Source organism: Emydura macquarii, unplaced genomic scaffold (assembly GCF_026122565.2).
Source record: "Emydura macquarii macquarii isolate MOO-44397 ecotype Brisbane River unplaced genomic scaffold, CSIRO-AGI_Emac_v2 contig_2636, whole genome shotgun sequence".
NCBI lineage: Eukaryota > Metazoa > Chordata > Testudines > Chelidae > Emydura > Emydura macquarii.
The window spans coordinates 31,571,395-31,593,120 of record NW_027132773.1 but is presented as its reverse complement, the minus strand read 5'-3'; the positions used below and the strand labels follow the sequence as shown (position 1 = coordinate 31,593,120).

At 39.8% G+C, this 21,726-nt stretch overlaps 1 protein-coding gene across 2 annotated transcripts in view; it reads left to right on the top strand.

Moving 5' to 3' along the window:
- The window catches only part of TAFA5 (TAFA chemokine like family member 5), a 532,150-nt gene that overhangs the window by 404,713 nt on the left and 105,711 nt on the right, over nucleotides 1-21,726 (top strand). For both annotated transcript variants that reach the window (XM_067564384.1, XM_067564383.1), the window contains exon 4: nucleotides 15,894-16,021. In XM_067564384.1, coding sequence (XP_067420485.1) covers nucleotides 15,894-16,021 — 128 coding nt within the window. The remainder of the gene's footprint in view (nucleotides 1-15,893; nucleotides 16,022-21,726) is intronic.

The window sequence follows — 21,726 nt, the reverse complement described above, 5'->3', positions numbered from 1 at the left end:
AGGAGATCTCACTCACATTTCATGTTATTAGTATACATAATATATTATAGACTATACTGTAGCTTGTAGTGAATAATCTTACAATGCACAGAACCAATGTATGTTATCATACGGCAAGGCTGTATAATTCAAGCATTTGGAAATATTTTAATTATCTGAAATTGAAGATATTGATGGGGGCACTAGGATGTTTTTAGGACAGGATCCAGCCATTTCTTTAATGACAGCCCTAGCTACACAGTGATTTGATGCTGCTAATATTACACTGATGTAGATGACATTTCTGATCCATAATCTTTGCCCATATTTGTGCTGTTACATTTTAGCTAAATATTGTCCATTGTCAAACCACTTTTCAGATTATCCAGTGGTAAAAGTGTACATGGGATGCGCTTAAAAGCATTTCTAGTTTTGCCTTAGATAACTAGATAAAGGGTATGTCTTCACTGACAGCAGCAAATTCACCATCTTCAGATCGATTCTTCGGGATCGATTTAATAAATCCATCCCCAGAAAAAGAGTAGGTACAGCAATGTGAAGACATGGCAATAAGTAGAAGTTAGGAAGTTGACGGGAGATACACAAGCTACCCTATGTAGCTTGCATAACTCCTGTTGATTGCTACCGAATTTCGCGGTCAGTGTAGACCAGGCCAATATTACCTTAATATCTACAGTGTTCCTCATATTCCCTATATTGAGCAAATGCTGAGGAAATGTTATTTAGTTATGGCAGTTATAACCACTATACTTTCATTTTAAGAGCATTACTAGAAGGCCTATTTTGTGAATTAAGACTGTGGCAAGACAAAACATTTTCTACCCTTTAGAGTAAACAGAGATTTTTCCCAAACTTTTCAGTGCAGACACTCTTTTATTTCAATGTAAAGGCCTTATCTGGCCCCTAATATGCAGTTCCTCATATTGTGAATTTCCATAGATGTCAGAATTGTAAAAGACTGCTCGGGTCACCTAGTCCGACCCTGAGTTGTACATACAATTGATTCTCTGTCATTCATGCACAGCACAATCATGTAACATCTGCGCAGAAAGAGGGCATTCTTTTCACATAGCATGAGTACCTCACTGATATTGGGAATAAGAGAAAAGATCTTTCCTGGAAAGAGACTGTGAAATGAAGTTGTAACACGTTTGTTTAAAACGCTCTTTTGTTAATTGCCTTTATGCGAATGGTGGTTTGTATATGAATTGTTTGAAAGCAGGAAGTAGGTAATGGTTCAGCTGAGCAGAACATTAAGAAAACGTAAGCCTGGATGGGAGCAAAATAAAAGGCATTTGGTAATCCATGGTAGGATGGTCTGTGCAGACTCAGTACTTAAAACATTACATTTAATAAACATAACGCTTAAGCTGTAGTGCCCATTAGAGAGTTGGCGTCATTTCATTTGCACTACAGAAGAATTGTTGAAGGATTTGCTCGCAGAAAGTTTGTTCTGTGTATTTATTCATGGCCCTCCTTCCCAGTGTGTGTGTCTTTTAAGTGGAAAAAGGATACACGTTTTCTCAGCAGGCTGACACATTTTAAATCATGTTTTCCGTGGTGCGGGGTAAAGACTCCCTGGCAGTCTGTCTGGTAGAGAATAAGTATTCATGAACTCTCGAAGATGGTATAGCTGTATAAAACTATTATCTATGTTTCCTTACTCAGGATTCTTCAGTGAATCTTGTTTGCGTTATGGTCAGTGAACTTAAAAATCTCTGCTAGATACAACTTAGAAATATATAGTACCAACTTTCTGCATGAGACTCTCCAGTTGAGAACATCTTACCATGGTTAAATATAGGGCAGTGGTGGTTAGTGACTGGGGAGGGAGGCACCCATATGTCGGCCAGACATGGTATCCTGGAAGGTATGCTGCTTGCCAGGGGCCTGTATATGAGATGTTATGGAGGATTGTTGAGGATCATCTGGCCCTCGGACTACTACCCCATGGTATTCATCCATGTGGGCTCTAATGATGCTGCAAGGTCTGACCCTGAGTGAATCAAAAGTGACTATTATGCTCTGAGAGTAAGGGTGAAGGATCTGGGAGCGCAGGTGATCTCTTCGATCCTTCCGGTCAAGGGTCAGGGCCCGGACAGAGACAGATGCATCCTGAAAGTGAATTCCTGTGAGGATGGTGTCACCAGGAGGGCTTCAGTTTCCTTGACCACAGGATATTGTTCTGGGAAGGAGAACCATTAAATAGAGATGGAGTCCACCTATCAAGGAAGGGGGAAAATCATATTTGGATGCATACTGGCTAACCTGATGAGGAGAGCTTTAAACTAGGTTCAAAGAGGGCAGGAGAAAAAAGCCCACAGGTACATCAAAAACATGGAGAGTTGGATTGGAATCCGGGGGGGATCATGAGCCATTATATCAGGGATAAAGGAGAGACAAGAGAGAACATAAGGGGGAAATGAAATCAGTATCTCAGATGTCTGTGTACTAATCCAAGAAGTATGGGCAATAAGCAGGAAGAACTAGAAATGTTAATTAACACCTCTATGACATCATTGGATTCACAGAGACTTGGTGGGATTATACACATGGCTAGAATATTGGTATAGAAGGGTGCAGCTTGCTCAGAAAGGACAGGCAGGGAAAAAAGGAGGAGGTGTTCAATTATATATAAAAATGTATACACTTGGACTGAGATTGAGATGGAAATAGGATACAGATTTATTTAAAGTTTGGGTAAGGATAAGGGAGAAAAATTAAGCATGATGTCATGGTAGGTGTCTACTATATACCACCAAACCGGAAGGAGAGGTGGATGAGGCTTTTTATAAACCACTAAAAAAATCATCCAAAGCACAAGACCTGGTGGTGAAGAGGGACTTCAACTACCCAGACATCTGTTTGGAAAATAACACAGCAGGGCACAGATTACCCAACAAATTTTTGAAATCATATAATCATACAAAATCAGAAGGGACATTAGGAGGTCATCTAGTCCTGCCCCCTGCTCAAAGCAGGATCAGCCTCAACTAAATTATCACAGCCAGGGGTTTGTCAAGCCAGGCATTAAAAATCTCTAAGACTGGAGATTCCACTGCCTCCCTGGGTAACCTATTCCAGTGCTTCACCACCCTCCTAGTGAAAAAGTTTTTCCTAATATCCAGCCTAGACCTCCCCTACTGCAACTTGAGACCATTGCTGTCATCTGTCATCTGCCACCACTGAGAACTGCCTTGCTCCAACCTCCCTAGAAACCCCCCTTCAGGTAGTTGAAGGCTGCTATCAAATCTCCCCTCACTCTTCTTGTCTGAAGACTAAATAAGCCTAGTTCCCTCAGGCTGTCCTTATAAGTCATCTGCCCCCTAATCATTTTTGTTGCCCTCCACTGGACTTTCTCCAATTTGTCCACATCCTTTCTGTAGTGAGGGGCCCAAAACTGAACACAATATTCCAAATGTAGGCTCACCAGTGCCTAATAGATGGGAATAATCACTTTCCTCGATCTGCTGGTAATGCTCATGCTAATGCAGCCCAATATGCCATTAGCCTTTTTGGCAACAAGGGCACACTGTTGACTCACATCCAGCTTCTTGTCCACTATAACCCCTAGGTCCTTTTCTGCAGAATTTCTGTTTAGTCAGTTGGTCCCCAGTCTGTAACAATGCACGGGATTCATCCATTCAGTGTGCAGGACTCTACATATATCCTTGTTGAATCTCATCAGATTTGATTTGGACCAATCCTCCAATTTGTCTAGGTCACATTGTATCCTATCCCTACCCTCCAGCTTATCTAGCACTCCCCCCAGTTTAGCGTCATCCGTGAACTTGCTGACCAAATCATTAATGAAGATGTTGGAATAAACCGGCCGCAGAAATGATCCCTGGGTCACTCCGCTTGTTACCGGCTGCCAACTAGACATCATTACCCAGTGAGACTGATGATCTAGCCAGCTTTCTATCCACCTTATAGTCCATTCATTCAACCCATATATCTTTAATTTGCTGACAAGAATACAGTGGGAGACCATACAAAAAGCTTTGCTAAAGTCCAGGTATATCACGTTCACTGCTTTCCACACGTTCGAAGAGCCAGTCATCTCATAGAAGACAATCAGGTTTGTCAGGCATGACTTGCTTTTGGTGAATCCATGCTCACTGTTCCTGATCACCTTCCTTTCCTCCAAGTGCTTCAAAATGGATTCTTTTAGGACCTGCTCTGTAATTTTTCTGGGCACTGAGCTGAGGCTGACTGGTCTATAGTTCCCCAGATCCTCCTTCTTCCCTTTTTTAAAAATGGGCATTATATTTGCCTTTTTCCAAATGTACGGGACCTCCCCCGATCACCACAAGTTTTCAAAGATAATGGCCAATGGCTCTGCAATCACATCATCCAATTCCCTTAGCAGCATCAGATGCATTGCATCTGGCCACATAGATCTGTTGCATGTCCAGCTTTTCTAAATAGTCCTGAATCTGTTCTTGCACCACTGATGGCTGCTCACCTCCTCCCTATTCTGTGTTGCCCAGTGCTGAAGTCCGGGAGCTGACCTTGTCTGTAAAGACAGAGGCAAAAAAAAGCATTGAGTACTTCAATTTTGTTCACATCATCTGTCACTAGGTTGCCCTCCCACCACCATTCAATAAGAGGCCTTCACTTTCCATGACCTTCTTCTTGTTGCTAACATACCTGTAGAAACCCTTCTTGTTACCCTTCATGTCCCTTGCTAGTTGTAGCTCCAATTGTGCTTTGGCCTTCCTGATTTCACCCTTGCATGCTCAAGCAATATTTTTATACTCCTCCCTAGTCATCTGCCCCAGCTTCCACTTCTTGTAACCTTCCATTTTGTGTTTAAGCTCACTGAAGATTTCTTTGTGAAGCCAAGCTGGTCACCTGCCATATTTGTTATTCTTTCTGCACATCGGATGGTTTGTTCCTGCACCCTTTAAAATACAGCCAGCTCTCCTGGACTCCTCTCCCCCTCATATTAACCTGCCCATCAGTTCCCTGATGGATTCAACGTCTGCTTTTCTGAAGTCCAGGGTCCGTATTCTGCTGCTCTCCTTTTTTCCTTTTGCAGGATTCTGAACTCTACCATCTTATGCTCACTGCTGACCAGGTTCCCTTCCAGTTGTATTTCCCCTATCAATTCTTTCCTGTTTGTGAGCAGCAGGTCAAAAGGAGCACAGCCCTTTCTTGGTTCCTCCATCACTTGCACCAGTGAAATAAACTCAGCACTCTCCAAAAACTTCCTGGATTGTCTGTGCATTGCTGTATTGCTCTCCCAGCAGATATCAGGATGATTGAAATCCGCCATGAGAACCATGGCTTGTGATCTAGAAACTTCCATTAGTTGTCTGAAGAAAGCCTCATCTACCTCATCCTGTAATTTATTGGAGACAATTTTTTATTTCAGAAAATGGAGAAAATCGACTGGGGGAGAGGCTGTTCTAGATTTGATTTTGACAAATAGAGAGGAACTGGTTGAGAATTTGAAAGTGGAAGGCAGCTTGGGTGAAAATAATCATGAAATGTTAAGAGTTCATGATTCTAAAGAATGGTAGGAGGGAAAACAGCAAGATAATGGAATTCAAGAAAGCAGACTAGCAAATTCTGGGAATTGGTAGGTAAAATACCCTGGAAAGCAAGTCTAAGGAGAAAAATAGTTAAAGAGAGTTGGTAGTTTTTCAAAGAGACATTATTAAGGGCACAAGAGCAAACTATCCCACTTTGCATAGGAAAGATAGGAAGTATAGCAAGAGACTGCCCTGACTTAACCAGGAGATCTTCAATGATCTGAAACTCAAAAAAGAGTCCTACAAAATGTGGAAACTAGGTTAGATTACCTAGGATGAATATAAACAAATAATAGAAGTATGTAGGGACAAAATTAGAAAGACCAAGGCACAAATGAGATTAAATTAGCTAGAGACATAAAGGGTAACAAGAAAACCTTCTACAAATTCACTAGAAGCAAGAGGAAGGCCACCATTACTCAGTGAGGGAGGAAAAACAATAACAGAAAATGTGGAAATGGCAGAAGTGCTAAGTGATTTTTTGTTTCATTTTTCACCGAAAAGTTTAGTAGCAATTGGACATCTAATTTAATGAATGCCAGTGAAAATGAGGTAGGATCAGAGGCTAAAATAGGGAAAGAACAAGTTAAAATTACTTAGACAAGTTAGGTGCCTTCAAGTCACCAGGGTCTGATGAAATGCATCCTAGAATACTCAAGGAGCTGACTGAGGAGATATCTGAGCCATTAGTGAGCCATGGAAGACAGGAGAGATTCCAGAGGACTGGAAACGGGCAAATAAAATGCCCATATATAAAAAGGGGAATGAGGACAACCCTGGGAATTACAGATCTGTCAGTTTAACTTCAGTACTTGGAAAGATAATGGAGCAAATAATTGAACAATCAATTTGCAAACACCTAGAAGATAATAAGGTGATAAGTAAGAGCATGAATTTGTCAAGAACAAATTGTGTCAAACCAACCTAGTAGCTTTCTTTGACAGGGTAACATCCCTTGAGTATAGGTGGACAGTGGTAGATGTGGTATATCTTGACTTTAGTTAGGCTTTTGATACTGTCTCACATGACCTTCTCATAAACAAACTAGGGAAATAAAACTTAGATGGAGCTGCTATAAGATGGGTGCATAACTGGTTGTAAAACTATTCCCGGAGAGTAATGGTTCACAGTCAAGCTGGAAGGGCACATCGACTGGGGTCCTGCAGGAATCAGTTCTAGGTCTGGTTCTGTTCAGTATCTTTATCAGTGATTAAGATAATGACATAGAGAGTACACTTATAAAGTTTGTGGACGATACCAAGCCAGGAGGGGTTGCAAGTGTTTTGGAGGACAGGATTAAAATTAAAAATGATTAGGGCAAACTGGAGAAATCGTCTGAAATAAATAAGATGAAATTCAATAAGTACAAATGCAAAGTACTCCACTCTAGGAAGGAACAGTTGCACACATACAAAATGGGAAATGACTGCCTACGAAGGAATACTGCAGAAAAAGAATCTTGGGATTATAGTTGTTTACAAGTTATGAGTCAAGAGTGTAACACTGTTGCAAAAAAAAGCAAACATCATTCTGGGATGTATTAGCAGGAGTGTTGTAAGCAAATCACAAGAAGTAATTCTTCTGCTCTAGTCCACACTAATAAGACCTCAACTGGAGTATTGTTTCAGTTCTGGGTGCCACATTTCAGGAAAGATGTGGACAAATTGGAAAAAGACCAGAGAAGATTAAAGGTCAAGAACACATGACCTGTCAGGGATTATTGAAAAAATTGGGTTTGTTTAGTCTGTGGAAGAGAAGACTGAGGGTGGATATGATAACAATTTTCAAGTACATAAAAGGTTGTTACAAGGAGGAGGGAGAAAAATTGTTCTCTTTAGCCTCTAAGGATATTACAAGAAGTGGGCTTAATTGAAGCAAGACTGGTTTACATTGTACATTAGGAAAAATTTCCTAACTGTCAGGGTAGTAAGCACTGGACTAAATTACCTAGGAAGGTTGTGGAATCTCTGTCACTGGAGATTGTTAAGAGCAGGTTAGACAAACCATCAGGGATGGTCTAGATAATACTTAGTCCTGCCTTGAGTACAGGGGACTGGCCTAGAAGTCCTCTTGAGGTCCCTTCCCGTCCTACACTTGTATGATTGCATGTGTGTGTGTGTGTGTGTGTGTGTGTCTATATATATATAGCAAATGAAACAATTAATTTACTGAATTCACTATTGTGGGTTTTTTGGGTAATGCTGATCGCTAATTTGGCTCCTGAACCACTGAGGTCTGAGTATCACTGGGCTAGAGGAAAAGCCAATATGCTGTGTGTACTCTCTTGAAAATGCCCACGGCATGCATAAACTAAAACTTCCAGATGTAGCTTCAAAGAATTAAAGGGTGACCAATCTCTGTTGTATTAGGCACTCCATGCCCTCTGTTCCAATCCCCGCTGCTGGTTCACTCAGTGGATATGGTGTTGTCATGTCACAATATGCCCTTTTTGCTACTGAGCATATGCATTCCTCTCTGAACATATCTAATGAGCACATGCAGGGAAATTTCAGTGAGGACCCTGCCTTTTCCCTCGGTTTCAGTGTGTGTGTTTTGCTGTCCCAAGTACACTGAATCAGTGCAGGGATTCTGCAATAATTTGTGAGGTTAGTATTCTTGTAGATGGAATGGTGAAACCTCCAGGAAGCTTCTGCAGGAATGCAGATCCCACTGCGTACACACCATGAAACACAGACTGTATCTGGTCACTTGCTATTATACAAAAATTATACAAAAAGGAGAAACATAGGAAGGCACATTTTGACTGACATGGGAAGCTCATCAAAATGTAACCCACCCATCCCCAACTTTTCTCCCACATCTTTGAGAAGGGCACATTTTGATGGGCTCCTCCCCCTATTCCTCATATATTAAATTGCAAGGTTAAAATGGAAGACAGGTGCATGTGGATGCATATTTTGACATGACGCTGCCCTTTGTTGCATTGATCATTCTTGTGCTGTTCCTCTTATCCAAAAAGATCTCATATCTTCCCTCCCTGACTTTCTCCCTAGATTACTCCCTAGAATGGTAACTAGAATATACTGTTTTCTTCACTGTGATTGCCTCCTTCAACCATATGTTTTACTACCTTTAGAGTGGTTAGCTCAGTACACCTATTATTTATAGGGATGCGGGGCCCTGCTGGTCAGTCTTCCCCCAGACTTGCCTGAACACTGGCATGCTTTCCAAGGGGGATTGGCATGAGTATTTGCACCTCCACTTCTTTGCACATTTTAACTAAGGCCACATGTTAGCTACTCTGCTCATATCAGGAATAGAGCTAGTGGGGAATTTTTGGTGACCTTTTCTGTGGGGAAAATGCTGATTTGTTGATACAGAAACATACCTGTTTTGACAAAACTTTCGGAAAGGTGGGGGAGAGGCGAGAGATCCCAGAATAGCGAATAGCAGTAGCCTGGTGATTCTGTCTAACAACCTCAGTCAATACCCCACACCTATTAGCATGGTACCTTTCTTCCCCTCCTCTCACCCTCTCATTCTTATATTACTCTGCATTACTCTGTTTTCTTGTCATTTCCTTCTTTTCTCCATTCATCCCACGTTTCTGCATCTTTGCTCTGGGTATTGTCTCTACATCCTCTCTCATCTGGTTCTGGTGTTGCTCTCCATCTCCACTTGAATCTGCTGTGCTCAGCTTGTTGGCAGCAAAGTGAAATGTGCTCAGAACCTGATCTTTGAAGTGTTTTTGCTGGCACATCAGAAATCAGGTTTTTTTTAAATAAATTTTACTTTGCTTCCAGCACATTAATTGAATACAACAGAGCGGAACAGCAGGGGACAGAAACAGAAGACAATGAGTCCTGACAAAGACTTTCTCTAGGGGCAAGTGTTCAATTAACTTCCCTTGTTAGACAGCAAAAAGTAACTATCCCCAGACAATAGAACTCTGGATCATTCACACTATTAGATATCCAGGACTTTATGTATTCAGTTTAGGGTCAAACTCCTTTCCTGAATGAACTATTATGGGTCAAGTTGCTCATATTAAGCAATTAGATGTTTTGGCATGTAGATAGGAACTGCCAAATTGGAAGAGACCAGTAGTGCATATAGTGTATCTGCAGAAAACCCTAAAATGTATAGATTGTATCCCAGACGGTACTGACGGGTTACAAAGAACATGGGACTGTCTGAGAGCTGGCCAATGTACTGATTCTTTTCCTTGTTTCTAACTGTTTTATAGGAAGCTAGAAAAACATTAACTATATTAGTAATATTACTTTTACATATAAGCCATTCCGATAGTTGCCAAAGAGATGCTTTTTGGATTACAAATGAAAAGGAGGTGGCACAATCACAAATGGGAGTGACTGCAAACGGTAGGTGCACAGTTCAGGGCAACTGCACCAGCGTTCCCTCTCCCTGGCGTAGCAAAGGCACCCATGTGAGGCTACAGGCTCCTCAACTGTCACTTCTTTTGGGTTGAGATCTGTGATTCTCTCCCTCCTGATTGGGTTTTTCCCAGGTTGCACAGCACCTTATCTACACTGTGAATTTCCTAGCAAGTCAGACTGCCTTAGTAGGTCTGCTTTGCCTTGCTCTCAGAGGCTATAAACAGAATAATTACCCATAGGTATAAGTTATTACACAGTCCTTTTTAAGCAAGCACATTTTATTCTTAAGGTGAAAGCATTACTGAGTAAACATTAATAAAAGAACCTACACATCTGCTAATAGGCTTAGCAGAGGTCACCCCAACTCCAAGAAGAGCTCTGCCAGGTGAACAGTCCTTCAAAAACCACCAAGGGGTTTTCTGTGCTCATAAATTTATAACAGTTGTTAGTTCAGAAATAATACACCCATAAATCTGTGGGTCATTCCTTTATATAGTTTGGGTCTTTGATCTCCAGGGAGCTTGAATAGGTAATCAGACAGACAGTGGTCCTCTCCTCAGGGCAAAGCTTCAAAAGGCTGTGTCTTTGAAGAACCAGAAGTGGTAATTTGCATTCACCTCCCACCAGGTATTTTCTAGGAACCCCACTTAACTTTATGTGTCTGGCTCATTGTTAAATAGTTCTCTGACACCCATAACACTTCCCAAGGTTTACATTAGCTGCAGTCCCATAAACTTTTCATTTTTTATACAATGAACTCCTAAAATGCTTAAACTTAATTCAGTAAAGTTTGTCCAGGATACTGCATGAGATGGCCATATTTGTCATTATAGAGGAATAGTCTGTGCAGTTGATAATAGGAGTGAAGGTGCGCTGGGTGGGGAGGTGACCCCTCTGACAATCTTTGTATTGGGATGGTGTCCATATTATGAAAATATGTAAGAGCCCTGATCTGTTCTAATTTAATATACCAAATACTCGAATACTGAGTAGTCCAATATTGTGCCCCTAAAAAGAGAAATAAGCTGCAACATTGGGCTTTTAGGCCCCATGGAGTTGAATGGAGAGAGGCAAGGTGAACTGTTGTTTGTTTATGCTTCAGAGAGGGCCAGATGTCTTATCCTCATGTACAGTTGGGAAGTTTGTTTCTTTGAGTTTGGGATATAATAAGGAAGCTGTAGTTTGGAGACAAAATGGAAAAGAAAAACAAATCAAAATTAATAGCTTTATAGATTCCAAGGCCAGAAGGTATCATTTCGATCATATAGACTGAAGTCCTGTATAGCACAGGCCATAGAACTTCCCAAAATTAATTCTTAGAGTATATCTTTTTAGAAACACATGCAGTTTGGAGTTAAAAAGTGTCAGTGATCGAGAATCCACCATGACCTGTGATAAATTGCTCCAATGGTTAATTGTCCTCACTGTTAAAAATTTACTCCTTATTTCCAGTCTCAATTTGTCTTGCTTCAACTTCCAGCCATTGGGTCATGTTATACCTTTCTCTGCTAGATTAAAGAGTCCATTATCAAACATTTGTTTCCCATGTGGGTATTTATAAACTGTGATTAATCAAGTCACCCTTTAACCTTCTCTTTATTAAGATAAAAGGATTATCTTTGTCACTGTACAGTATGTTTTCCAATCTTTTAATCATTCTCATGACTCTTCTCTGAACCCACTCCAATTTATCAGCATCCTTGTTGAATTGTGGACACCACAACTGGACTCTATATTCCTGCAGAGGTTGTATCAAAGCAAAAGAGAGAGATAATAGAACCTCCCTAAACCTTCTGGATACTCCCCTGTTTATGCATCCAAAGATTGCATTAATTCTTTTGGCCACAGTGTTGCACTGGGACCTCATGTTCAGCTGATTATCCACCGTGACTCCCAAATCTTTTTCAGTGTCACTGCTTCACAAGATAGAGTCCCTCATTCTGTAAGTATGGTCTACATTCATAGGTGTACACATTTGCATTTAGCCATATTAAAACACATATTGTTTGTTTGCACCTAGCTTACCAAGTGTTCTAGATCATTCCATTTCAGTGTCCTGTCCTTTTCTTTATTCACCATTGCCCCAATTTTTGTGTTATAGAGTGTAAGGCCAGAAGGAACTACCAGATCATCAAGTGTGTATAAGACAGGTCACCAATACCACCCTATACATGCACACTAAACTCAACAGCCAAAATTAGACCAAAGAATTACAGACCACAGGAGACTATTCACAGGCAGAAAACAGGACGGTCTTAGGGTCCAAACTTTCTGGAAGGATGTTGGAAGTTTTCATCATCCCAGATTACTCTGTGACTGTTCATCAGTGCCTGAGTTCCAGTCATGCTGCAAAGCTGTTTCATTCAGTCAGGCTTTTACGTGAACATTATTTTGCCTTAGTTTTCTGTTGGTAGGTATTTTTATTATTGTCATCTGCCATTGTGGTTTGCAGGGTGTCTCTGGATTCATTCCTTTCTTAACTGTCAGCACATCTTTATTTAAAGAGCTCTATGAAGATTCAGCAAAGCACTTAAGCAGATGCTTAAGTGCTTTTATGAACAGAGATGGATGTAAAGTTAAAAGTATGCTTAAGGGTTTTGCTGAACAGGGTCTCATATCCATAGGGATGACCCTGTAAACACTTCAGTACATGATTTGACTTCTAAGGAATTACTCATAAATAAAATTACTCACATGCTCAAGTGTTTGCAGGAGCAAATCTTTAGCTGCTAAGAGCTAAATGCTGTCTGATCCTTTGTGGCTGAGGAGGCTCCCCTTGCATGGGGACTGGTATGGTTCTGCTATCTGGATGGGGAGGACAGCATTTAGATTCCCACGCAGGGTGCACATGTGTGTAGTGGGGTTGGGGACAGAAGAGGGGGGTTGGATTAAAGGCTGTGCCTCTGCACAGATCGTGCAGTCCTCCACCTGCATCAGTGCTGCCCCAGGAGCATCTCAGCCAGTATTCAGTCATTCCACAGCCTATTAGAAAGGATTCCTTCCCCCAGCTCTTCCATGTATTTGCCCATCTCAGCTCCAGGATCAGGACCTACCTTGTGATGACAGCAAGAACAAAATGATAAAACAGGGATGCTGGACGCTGCTACAGTAAATATAGCCCTTTTCTTTGGATTAATTTAAATAGTCTGGCTAATTCTTCATGAATTAGCAGTTTCTAATTTTCTGCCTGGAACAGAATGACTGTCTGCTGGAAATCTAAGGTATCCAAGGTTTCTGCTATTTCCTTGTTGCATAGTAAAGTGAATTACTGCTTGGGGCTCATGTGCTATCACAACCAAATTACTTCTCTGAAGACACTCATGACTGTGGCGGATTATTAAACTGCTGTGATCCATTTTGTGTTCTTTTATCAGCCTCTTAACTGCCACTGCAGTTTAACCAATAGAATATGTATTAGAAAAGTCTATTACTTTGCGTAAAATTATTTTTCATTTAATTTCTCACTTTTTAGAAGCACAGTAGAAGATTATTATGTATATACTATATTTCCACAAGGGAAAAATTATTATATATAATATAGTAAGAAATATAATATATACTATATTTCTATAAGGGAAAAATGGGCTAAGATCAAGACTGGGCATCAGGAGACTTTGAGGTTTTATTCCCAACTCTGCTACAAACTTCCTGTGATCTTGGGCAAGTCAATTAACCTCTATACAAAATGGGGACAATAAAAGTTACCCACCACTCATGGGTGTTGTAAGGCTATCTAAATACATTAAATTTTGCAGAGTGTTCTGAGATTTTTGGCAAATAGACACCATATGAATGGAAAGTGGTCAGGGAGTCATGTCAATGATTTGTAATCTTTTTGTTAGTTCCAACGGTTCTTTTTTTTTATTATTATTATTTTATTTATTCTATAAAAAGTTTTGGTTATTTATATTATCCAAAAGGTTTGAGGAGGGATTGGTGGGAAGAGGCTGTGAAAATAAAAGAGGGGAATGGGTAAAGAGAGAATGAAATGGAAAGAGATGGAAGAGGAAAGGAGTGAGACAAACACAAAGGACAAGGAGAGAGAGCTTGGGTAAGAGAGGGGTGGGAAGATTGTGTAACCAATGGCCATTAGATATTTATCAAATCACAAAAGAAATATCCAGAGAGCATGTTTCAGAACTGAGTAAGAGGAGATCAGCAGGTCTGATGAGCTGAGCAGGTCCCTCTAGGACCAGTGGGGAAGATAGGGTCCTCAAAAGCACTGATGTAGTCTTCCTCTCTGCACTTTTAGCTATTTTGAGAAAGGAAAAATAGAATTGCCTTACTGTACCTACCCTTTGCAAACTCTTTATGGCTGCTGATCCTGCTTCTGCCATGTAGAGAGGGAGAGGGGCAGATTCCAAGCCTCAATAAAAGTTGCAGATGCTTAGCAATACTTGGCTCATGATTGTTAATCATTATTCATCACTCTTATTTTTACTCTATTTACACTTTTTCCAAAGATCAAGGACAATGACACTGAAGAGCAGGAAATGGAAAACTGATAAAAGGAAACACTTTTACACAATTTATAATTAACCTGTGGGACTAATCACCACAAATTATCATTGAAACCAAGAGTCTCAGACATATATGTGGATAATGGCAACATCCACAGTAACTTTACATTGGCTAAGAACTCTGAGTGATATAAACACTTATACTTCAGGGCACAAGCTGACCACTAACTACCTGGAGTTATCAAGAAGCTTTTCCTATGGATGGGTTATTCCATTAGTGTCCATTGCAAGGATTCTTGCACTTTCCTTTAAATCATCTATTATTGGCGACTCTGAGATAGGATACTGGACAACCGTACATTGTGCTTACTATTATGGGTGCCAACACCATGCCTCTCATTGTGATATCTGAATACTCATTTCACATATCACTTACTTCTTGTCTAGGGCCAGCGCTGTGATCTTGAATGGCAATCTCTATATCCCAGTGTTATTTTCATTATTTATTAATGATATTCTTATTTGAGAAAAAAATAAAAGTAGTTTTTCCTCTCTTCTTTTTATATCTAAGTTCCTTCTTCAGACATTGTAAAGACAATTTATGTAAACGTGTGTATTTCAATCCTACATCTCCTAAGAAAGATGTAACTTTTTCTGTTTATTGCTGTTAGACAAGATTTATCTCACTTTTTTTATTCTGTTACAAAAAGATGATGCTTTCCATTTGGGAGATTTACCAGAGATGCAGCAGTGGGTAACTGTCTGAATGAATAACGAACACATGTGAAAAGGAAATATAGAAAAGAGTGCTGTTGTTTATTGAGAACTATAGATATCCTGTTAAGCTAGTTTAGAAGGTTAATTATGAGTAAAAAGTCATTAAATGCGCTCAGTTTCAATAATTAGAAGGAAATCACCCATAATAATTTTAGAACACTTGTCTTCAAGCTACCTTAACCTAGAATATACAGTTGAACAATATTAAAGTTTCTCTTTAATAACTGGAAGACCCATTGAAAACTGCTAAATTTTGCAAATCAATTAAAAATACTTTATTAGGTAGTTTGGCATACTGTTGGATGTAACCACTGCCTGCCTGGAATAGTTCTGAACAGTTCTGAATTGTCTTCTTGAAAGGCCCACCTTGTCTCTCTAATATCCTGGGATCAACATTGCTACAACAACACTGCAAACAACATTATTATTAATATTTTTAACCATTGCTCCTCCCATTATATTATATGGACTTCAGGAATTCATAAAATTGAAAACTCACCTCTGCCCATTCTTTTTTCTTCTTTTGTTAAACCAGTACTCTATTTTGTTTAATTGTTATCATTTAAATTCTATTTTATTATATAATTGGTTGGCACAGCAGGTGATGTAAATAATTTTGTAAATTGCCTGGGACTGTCTATGGCATAACCTGTGGTTGCATTATCTGATGATGAAAATTGGCACCTCTACTGAGTGAGAGTTCAGAGGGAAGTTAAAAACCCACCTACCAACCGCTTTTGTTTTTTTCTCTTCCACAGCACGAATTATTAAAACAAAACAGTGGTGTGAAATGCTTCCATGTTTAGAAGGAGAAGGCTGTGATTTGCTAATCAATAAATCAGGCTGGACCTGTACACAACCGGGTGGGCGGATAAAGACAACCACGGTAAGCTACTTCTCTTCCTTATGTTCCTTTTGTTCCTCCTCATCTTTAACTTCTCATAGAGCAAAGGGTGAGACTTCAAGTTTAGATACAGGATAGGTTTTAAAAGTTAGATGCGAATTAGTAATCGATGCTCAGAAAGACTCATATTAAGATGCTCACATGTCCTTTCACACCTGTAATTACAGACAGGGAAAGTGAGGCAGATTACTAAAAGGAGGTAAAATGTCAAACTATGACTTAAAAGGGTCCATACATTCAGCCAGTAAAGATTGTCTTTTCACCTTTATTTCACTCTGGTGTGTATTCTGCACTGTGAGTAGAGCAAGGATAAAATACTTCACATCATTAACCTAATAGAGGAAAAATTTAAAAAAAAAAATGTTTTTTAGATACACGTAGTTTTGACTTTTTGTCTGTAATAAAAAGGCAGTTTTCAAAGACAAATCTCTATTTTTCCAGAGGAAAATTTATGTGAGACCTAAGGAAAACTAAACAATAAAACCCTCCTTTTAGGGTGACCAGACCTTTAACTCTAACTTATCCATACTGTACTTTTCAACTCCTTGGTGTTGTTACCTGCAGTGTTTTGGATTTGTTTGAAGAAAATATATTGAGGCTGAACATGAATACAGAAGTGATGGCTGCTGGGACTTGTAGTACATCCAGCATCTATCTTTGGGACATCCTATAAACTAACTGAAGACTCTGGTGCTTGTAAAAGGTCCCAGGAGACTGACATTTCAAGAATGTTTCATCATAAAGATTTACTTCAAAAGCTGCCTTATAAATGAACTCTGTGTATTTCAAATTAGTGAGATTTAGTGGGGTCAGGCCTCTGGCCTATCAGGCAGGATCCCCTGCATAGATTCTTTGTAGATAAAGGTCAGGAGACACAAGTGCAAATTTTTTAGTGTTTTTTCAGTGTTCGTATTTTGCCATAAAATCAACATGACCTTTACTTTTAAAAAAAACATTTTCACCAATCTTTGAGAATGACATTTATTGTCAAGTGACATGTACAAACACAACCCATGCATTTTGTATTGTTCTAATGTGAGATCTCATGTCGTTCTGACATCCCTGTAATTTCTAGATATAGCAATGTACATTACGGACAGTGTTGCAATCTTACCTCTCAATCTCCAAGTCAGAACTTTAATCTTATTCTCCTTTAGGTCATTTGAGTGTAATTTATGTAATGGGGATATAAAATATAATGGTGGGGAAAAATATCAGCTCCCAGGAGCAGGCAGACCTGACAAACTATCTTTGGAACTCTCACAATATTATTCAAAATCTCATTAATTCAGTGATATATTCTGTACCTCAAGTAAAGCAAATTACCTGTGTACCATGAGACATTAGCATCTATCATTATTATTGTTTGTTTTATTGGGATGCAGCACTGATATGCTTGGTGCTATGCAAGATGAAAAGTAGGTACAATGCCTACCCTGAGGAGTACATATTAGATATCTATCAGATTGGTTCAGTGGATCTTTTAGGTTTGACACCGTGGCCTGATTCTGATCTCACACCTGTTTTACAACTCTACTGACCTAAACAGAATTACTCTTGTTTTCAACCACCATAAATGAGATCAGAATCAGGCCACATCCTAGGGAAATTCTGGCAGTGCTGAGCGAAGTCTTATTAAGTAGATTCTCTTCTGCACTAAGATATGCTCAATGCAGGAAAGAAAGGGACTTCTGTCCAAAACTGCCCCAGCCCTTACATAGTTTAGAACAGTCTACAACAGCTGACTCAAATCCCTCAGAGACCTCACAGCAATGGAGAATTGCCACAGGGGAGTAGAATTCCACTCCAGCTCTTCTGCATCCCTCCCACTACATCTCCTCCCACCGCCTCCATGACCTCTATGCTGAGGTGTAATGGCTGGGTGTGCCACATACATTAATTGTCTATTAATCCAAACTAACAGTTCAGGATGTTCCAAGGTACACTGGATCCAGCAGAAATGACTTAAAAATAAAAACGTCCAGTTGCTGTTAGGGCACTTGGTTTGGTGTGCAAGGAAGGAGTCAGAAAAATAGCAAAAGAGCTGGGGACTTGGTTCAGATGGGGTTCATAATGTCTGTAATATACACTTCTCAGAAAAGAGCATTTATAATGGAAACACCAACACTCTCCCTTGTAGCAGTATTCTCCTCTACTGCTTGATGGAATAAAGTAACTAATATTTCTGCTCATCATCAGCCTACCTTACCTGCTAGACCCATACTGCTCCTTCTTGAAAAATATAGGTACAGCAAAGTGCAGCCTGATGATCAGGGGTGATGAGGAATATTGTGGAATTAACCTCCAAATATACAGTGAATATACAGCCCATTAAGGGTCTAAGCCTCTTATGGCAATAAATGGGTATTCTGCCATATACTGTAATGGGAACAGGATTGGGTCCTAAATTAGTTGACCTACAATAATTGTGCAGGCATTTACAAGTAATATTAGGTTATATCTGAAAGTGAAAGAGGTACTAGCTACTGTACCTTTCACTACCATAGCAGGGATAAATTTCTATAATACAGGATATCATATTTTGGGGGGAAATGTACAAATCAGTAATTATATGCTGCACTACGTGTACTAAAACTGGTAAGTAGGAATAATACTGAACACTTGAGGACTTAGACTACTGCTTGCATTCGTATTGACTCTTGCACTGATGCCAGTTAGTGTGTGTAAATTACAGGCATTTGTGTAAAATAATATGTCAGGGCTTGGGCATCAAAGAAGTGTGTGGGAGATGAAGCTAAGTGGAAGTAGGCAATAAGTTCCCTCATGTGAGAATGTGTACACTAGGATCCACATTTTTCCCATGAAAATAAGGCAGAAATAGAACTCTTGCCTGGATGAGTTTTACTAATGCGAACAGCAGCACGTCATGCAATAGTGCTTAATATTTTATGTACCCAGTGTCCAGGAAATTGCCAGCTTATCTAGTAAATACACATTGCACCCAAATGTTTTAGTGAATCGTGTTTCCAGAAAGTGATGCTGCTGGTTTTTACATTTTGTGTCAAAAATAGTTTAACCTAGATTTCAAGGCCTGATTCTTCATTGCCATATACTTTGTGTAAGCATTTATACTTGTGCAAAGTAATGCAATCAAATCAGAATTCTCTACTCAGGCTGGTGGCAGCCTTTTATGCCCATTTTGCATTAACTTTGCACATCTGTAAATGACTACAAACAACGTGTAAAGGAAGGGAGAATCAGACCCAGTGTATATTCTAAATGGATCTGGATGTCACTTATGCCCTGTCATTCTTTCTACAAGGTGTGAATGAACCAAGGATTTTTCATCCAGTAAGAGGCTTTTAGAATTGAAGATTGACTGGGCCAGCTGCCAAATTGTATACTAAGCATCTGATTGCCAATACCAGGAAACAATATGGCATCTTGCTAGAGGAGATGCTGTATCAACAGAATACTTCTGTTGTTAACACTTTTAACACAGTGATTCATGCTAAGTACTTTTATTTAAAAAATGCCCTTATGATTATCTTCAAATTACCTGCCGTGCAGAAATGCTCTGCTTTTGATATTTTCATTAATCTCCCAAATCTGATTTTTAAAATGAATTTATTGGACTCTGTCACGAGAGAGAGAGAGTGTATAATCTCAACAATGCCAGAAGATGTGTCCTTATTTCAACAGATACTGCTGAGAAACCTGGCCTTTTATATTTCAAGCATGAAACTTGCCAGTGTATAAATGAGGAGATACACAATCTATTGGTTTTACAGGGGAGATTAATTTTAGCACCAAAGTGTATATATGTTGTCAATGATCCATCACTGCTTAATTGTTACTTAATTAATTCCTTCTTTTACATGATGTGATTTCAATGCACGGAGTTTAACAGAACATTCATGCGCCAGTAGCTAACCTTTTAAAACCTCTGTGATTTTACTGCTAAATTAGCTGAAGTGGGAAATTAAGGAGTATGAAGAAGCTAAAAGAGAGCTCACAGTGGATAAAAGGTGTAATTACTCTGACATGGAGATCACTGCTTAGCTAGTAAAATTTACTAAGGATCTAGCTTCGCCAAGGGACGTGACTTTCTTAATAGAGTTTTCTTACACACAGAGCACCTTAGCATTCCTCACCATTAATATAAATGACATGCTGGCTGGGTTGGAAAGGTAATTTGTTCTTACCCTGTGAAATACTATAGTTGTTTGTATTGGCTGGAATTTAAATGAAGATTTTTCTGTAAACCTTTATCATACACAAATGTGTGATTAAGGTAAATTGGGTAAGATGTATTGGCTTGTTTTCGTCATTGATTTACAGCAGTGTGGTGTTATCATACTATTACATTCATTTTCAAAGTAAAAATATAAATTCATATTGCATATTGGATTTGAGAATTTACTTTTTTTTAGACTGAAGACCAGCTGGAAATGTCCTGAGGGCATGGTCTAGTGGTCTGAGCATGGGACTGGGAGCCAGAAACTCCTGAGCTCTAATCCCAGCTCTGACAGTGACTTCCTCTGTGGCCTTGGGTAAGTCACTGAACCTCTCTGCCTCGTTTTCCTATCTGTAAAATCGGACTAATAATACTTACCTCTCTAACTCAGAGATGGATTTTGAGGTTTTATTAGTTAATGCTTGTAAGTGATTAGGAAATTCAAGGCGCTGTACAAGTGCAAAATATTATTTTTATTTATTAGTGTTGTTGTTAGGCTCTAGAATTATGCTCATTTCTCTGGCATTCCTGTAGTTAGGCTAGATCAGCTTCCAGTTCTGAGTATTACTAAATATACCTTTCACATTCCCACAGGGCAGTTGATATATATTTTCATCCCTCTCCCAGCTCTACCTCTGCATGTGGTCTCACATGTGATTCTAGGATGTAATGCCAGGCCAGATGAAGGCAATTACAGGCTGTAGGCACAGCATGGTTCAGCGGGTTCCCCGTGACACTGTCTGAACTCTATGGCCTGGTCCCACACTCCCTTCTGGAAGTGGGGGTGTTAAGGGGACTTCCCAGAGAGACAGGGCAGTGGCATGAAGCTCTCATCTCCCCATATGAGTTGCAGCAGGGTCCTCCTCCTTAGGAGCTGCTTGGGGGGCAATAAGAAGCCCTGTCCCAAACCCTGGAGAGGCAAAGGTAGTACCAGAGGGGCCTCCAGTACTTATTCCAACAGCCAGGGGTATTAGTTTTGGATGGATGGGCTGGGACCATTATAATCGCCTCTGTGCTGCTCCATATACATTCTTCTGCTGGGGTGCTGTTGGCAGGGTCCCCCAGAGCTGTGGGTCATGGAGTTAATGCCCCATTGAGATGTGTGAAGCAGGTTATGCCTGTCAGAGCTATTGTTTCAGGCAGTCTACAGATTCGTGCAGATATTTGCACAATCATTAGGGCTAGGAGCTTATTCAGGTTTGTAATGAAATCTGAGATTCTGACGTAATTGCCCAAGAACTGGGCCAGTGGACTAAACATGTCTTTACATCAAGAAAAATAAGGCACTGATATAAATCCTGGTTGTTTCTGCCATTTTTTCTAGAAGCACTAAGATTAAAAAAAGAGGTTTCGCTTGACACTGGTTTTCTGTATCTGTTGCTGGTTGTGTATTAGGGGGAAAAGCTTGTCTCTTGATGGATAGCATGTGTTTCAGTTTTGTATACTCTATAGAGTCATGCTGTTGGTACCTGTGAAATCGAGTTGCTAT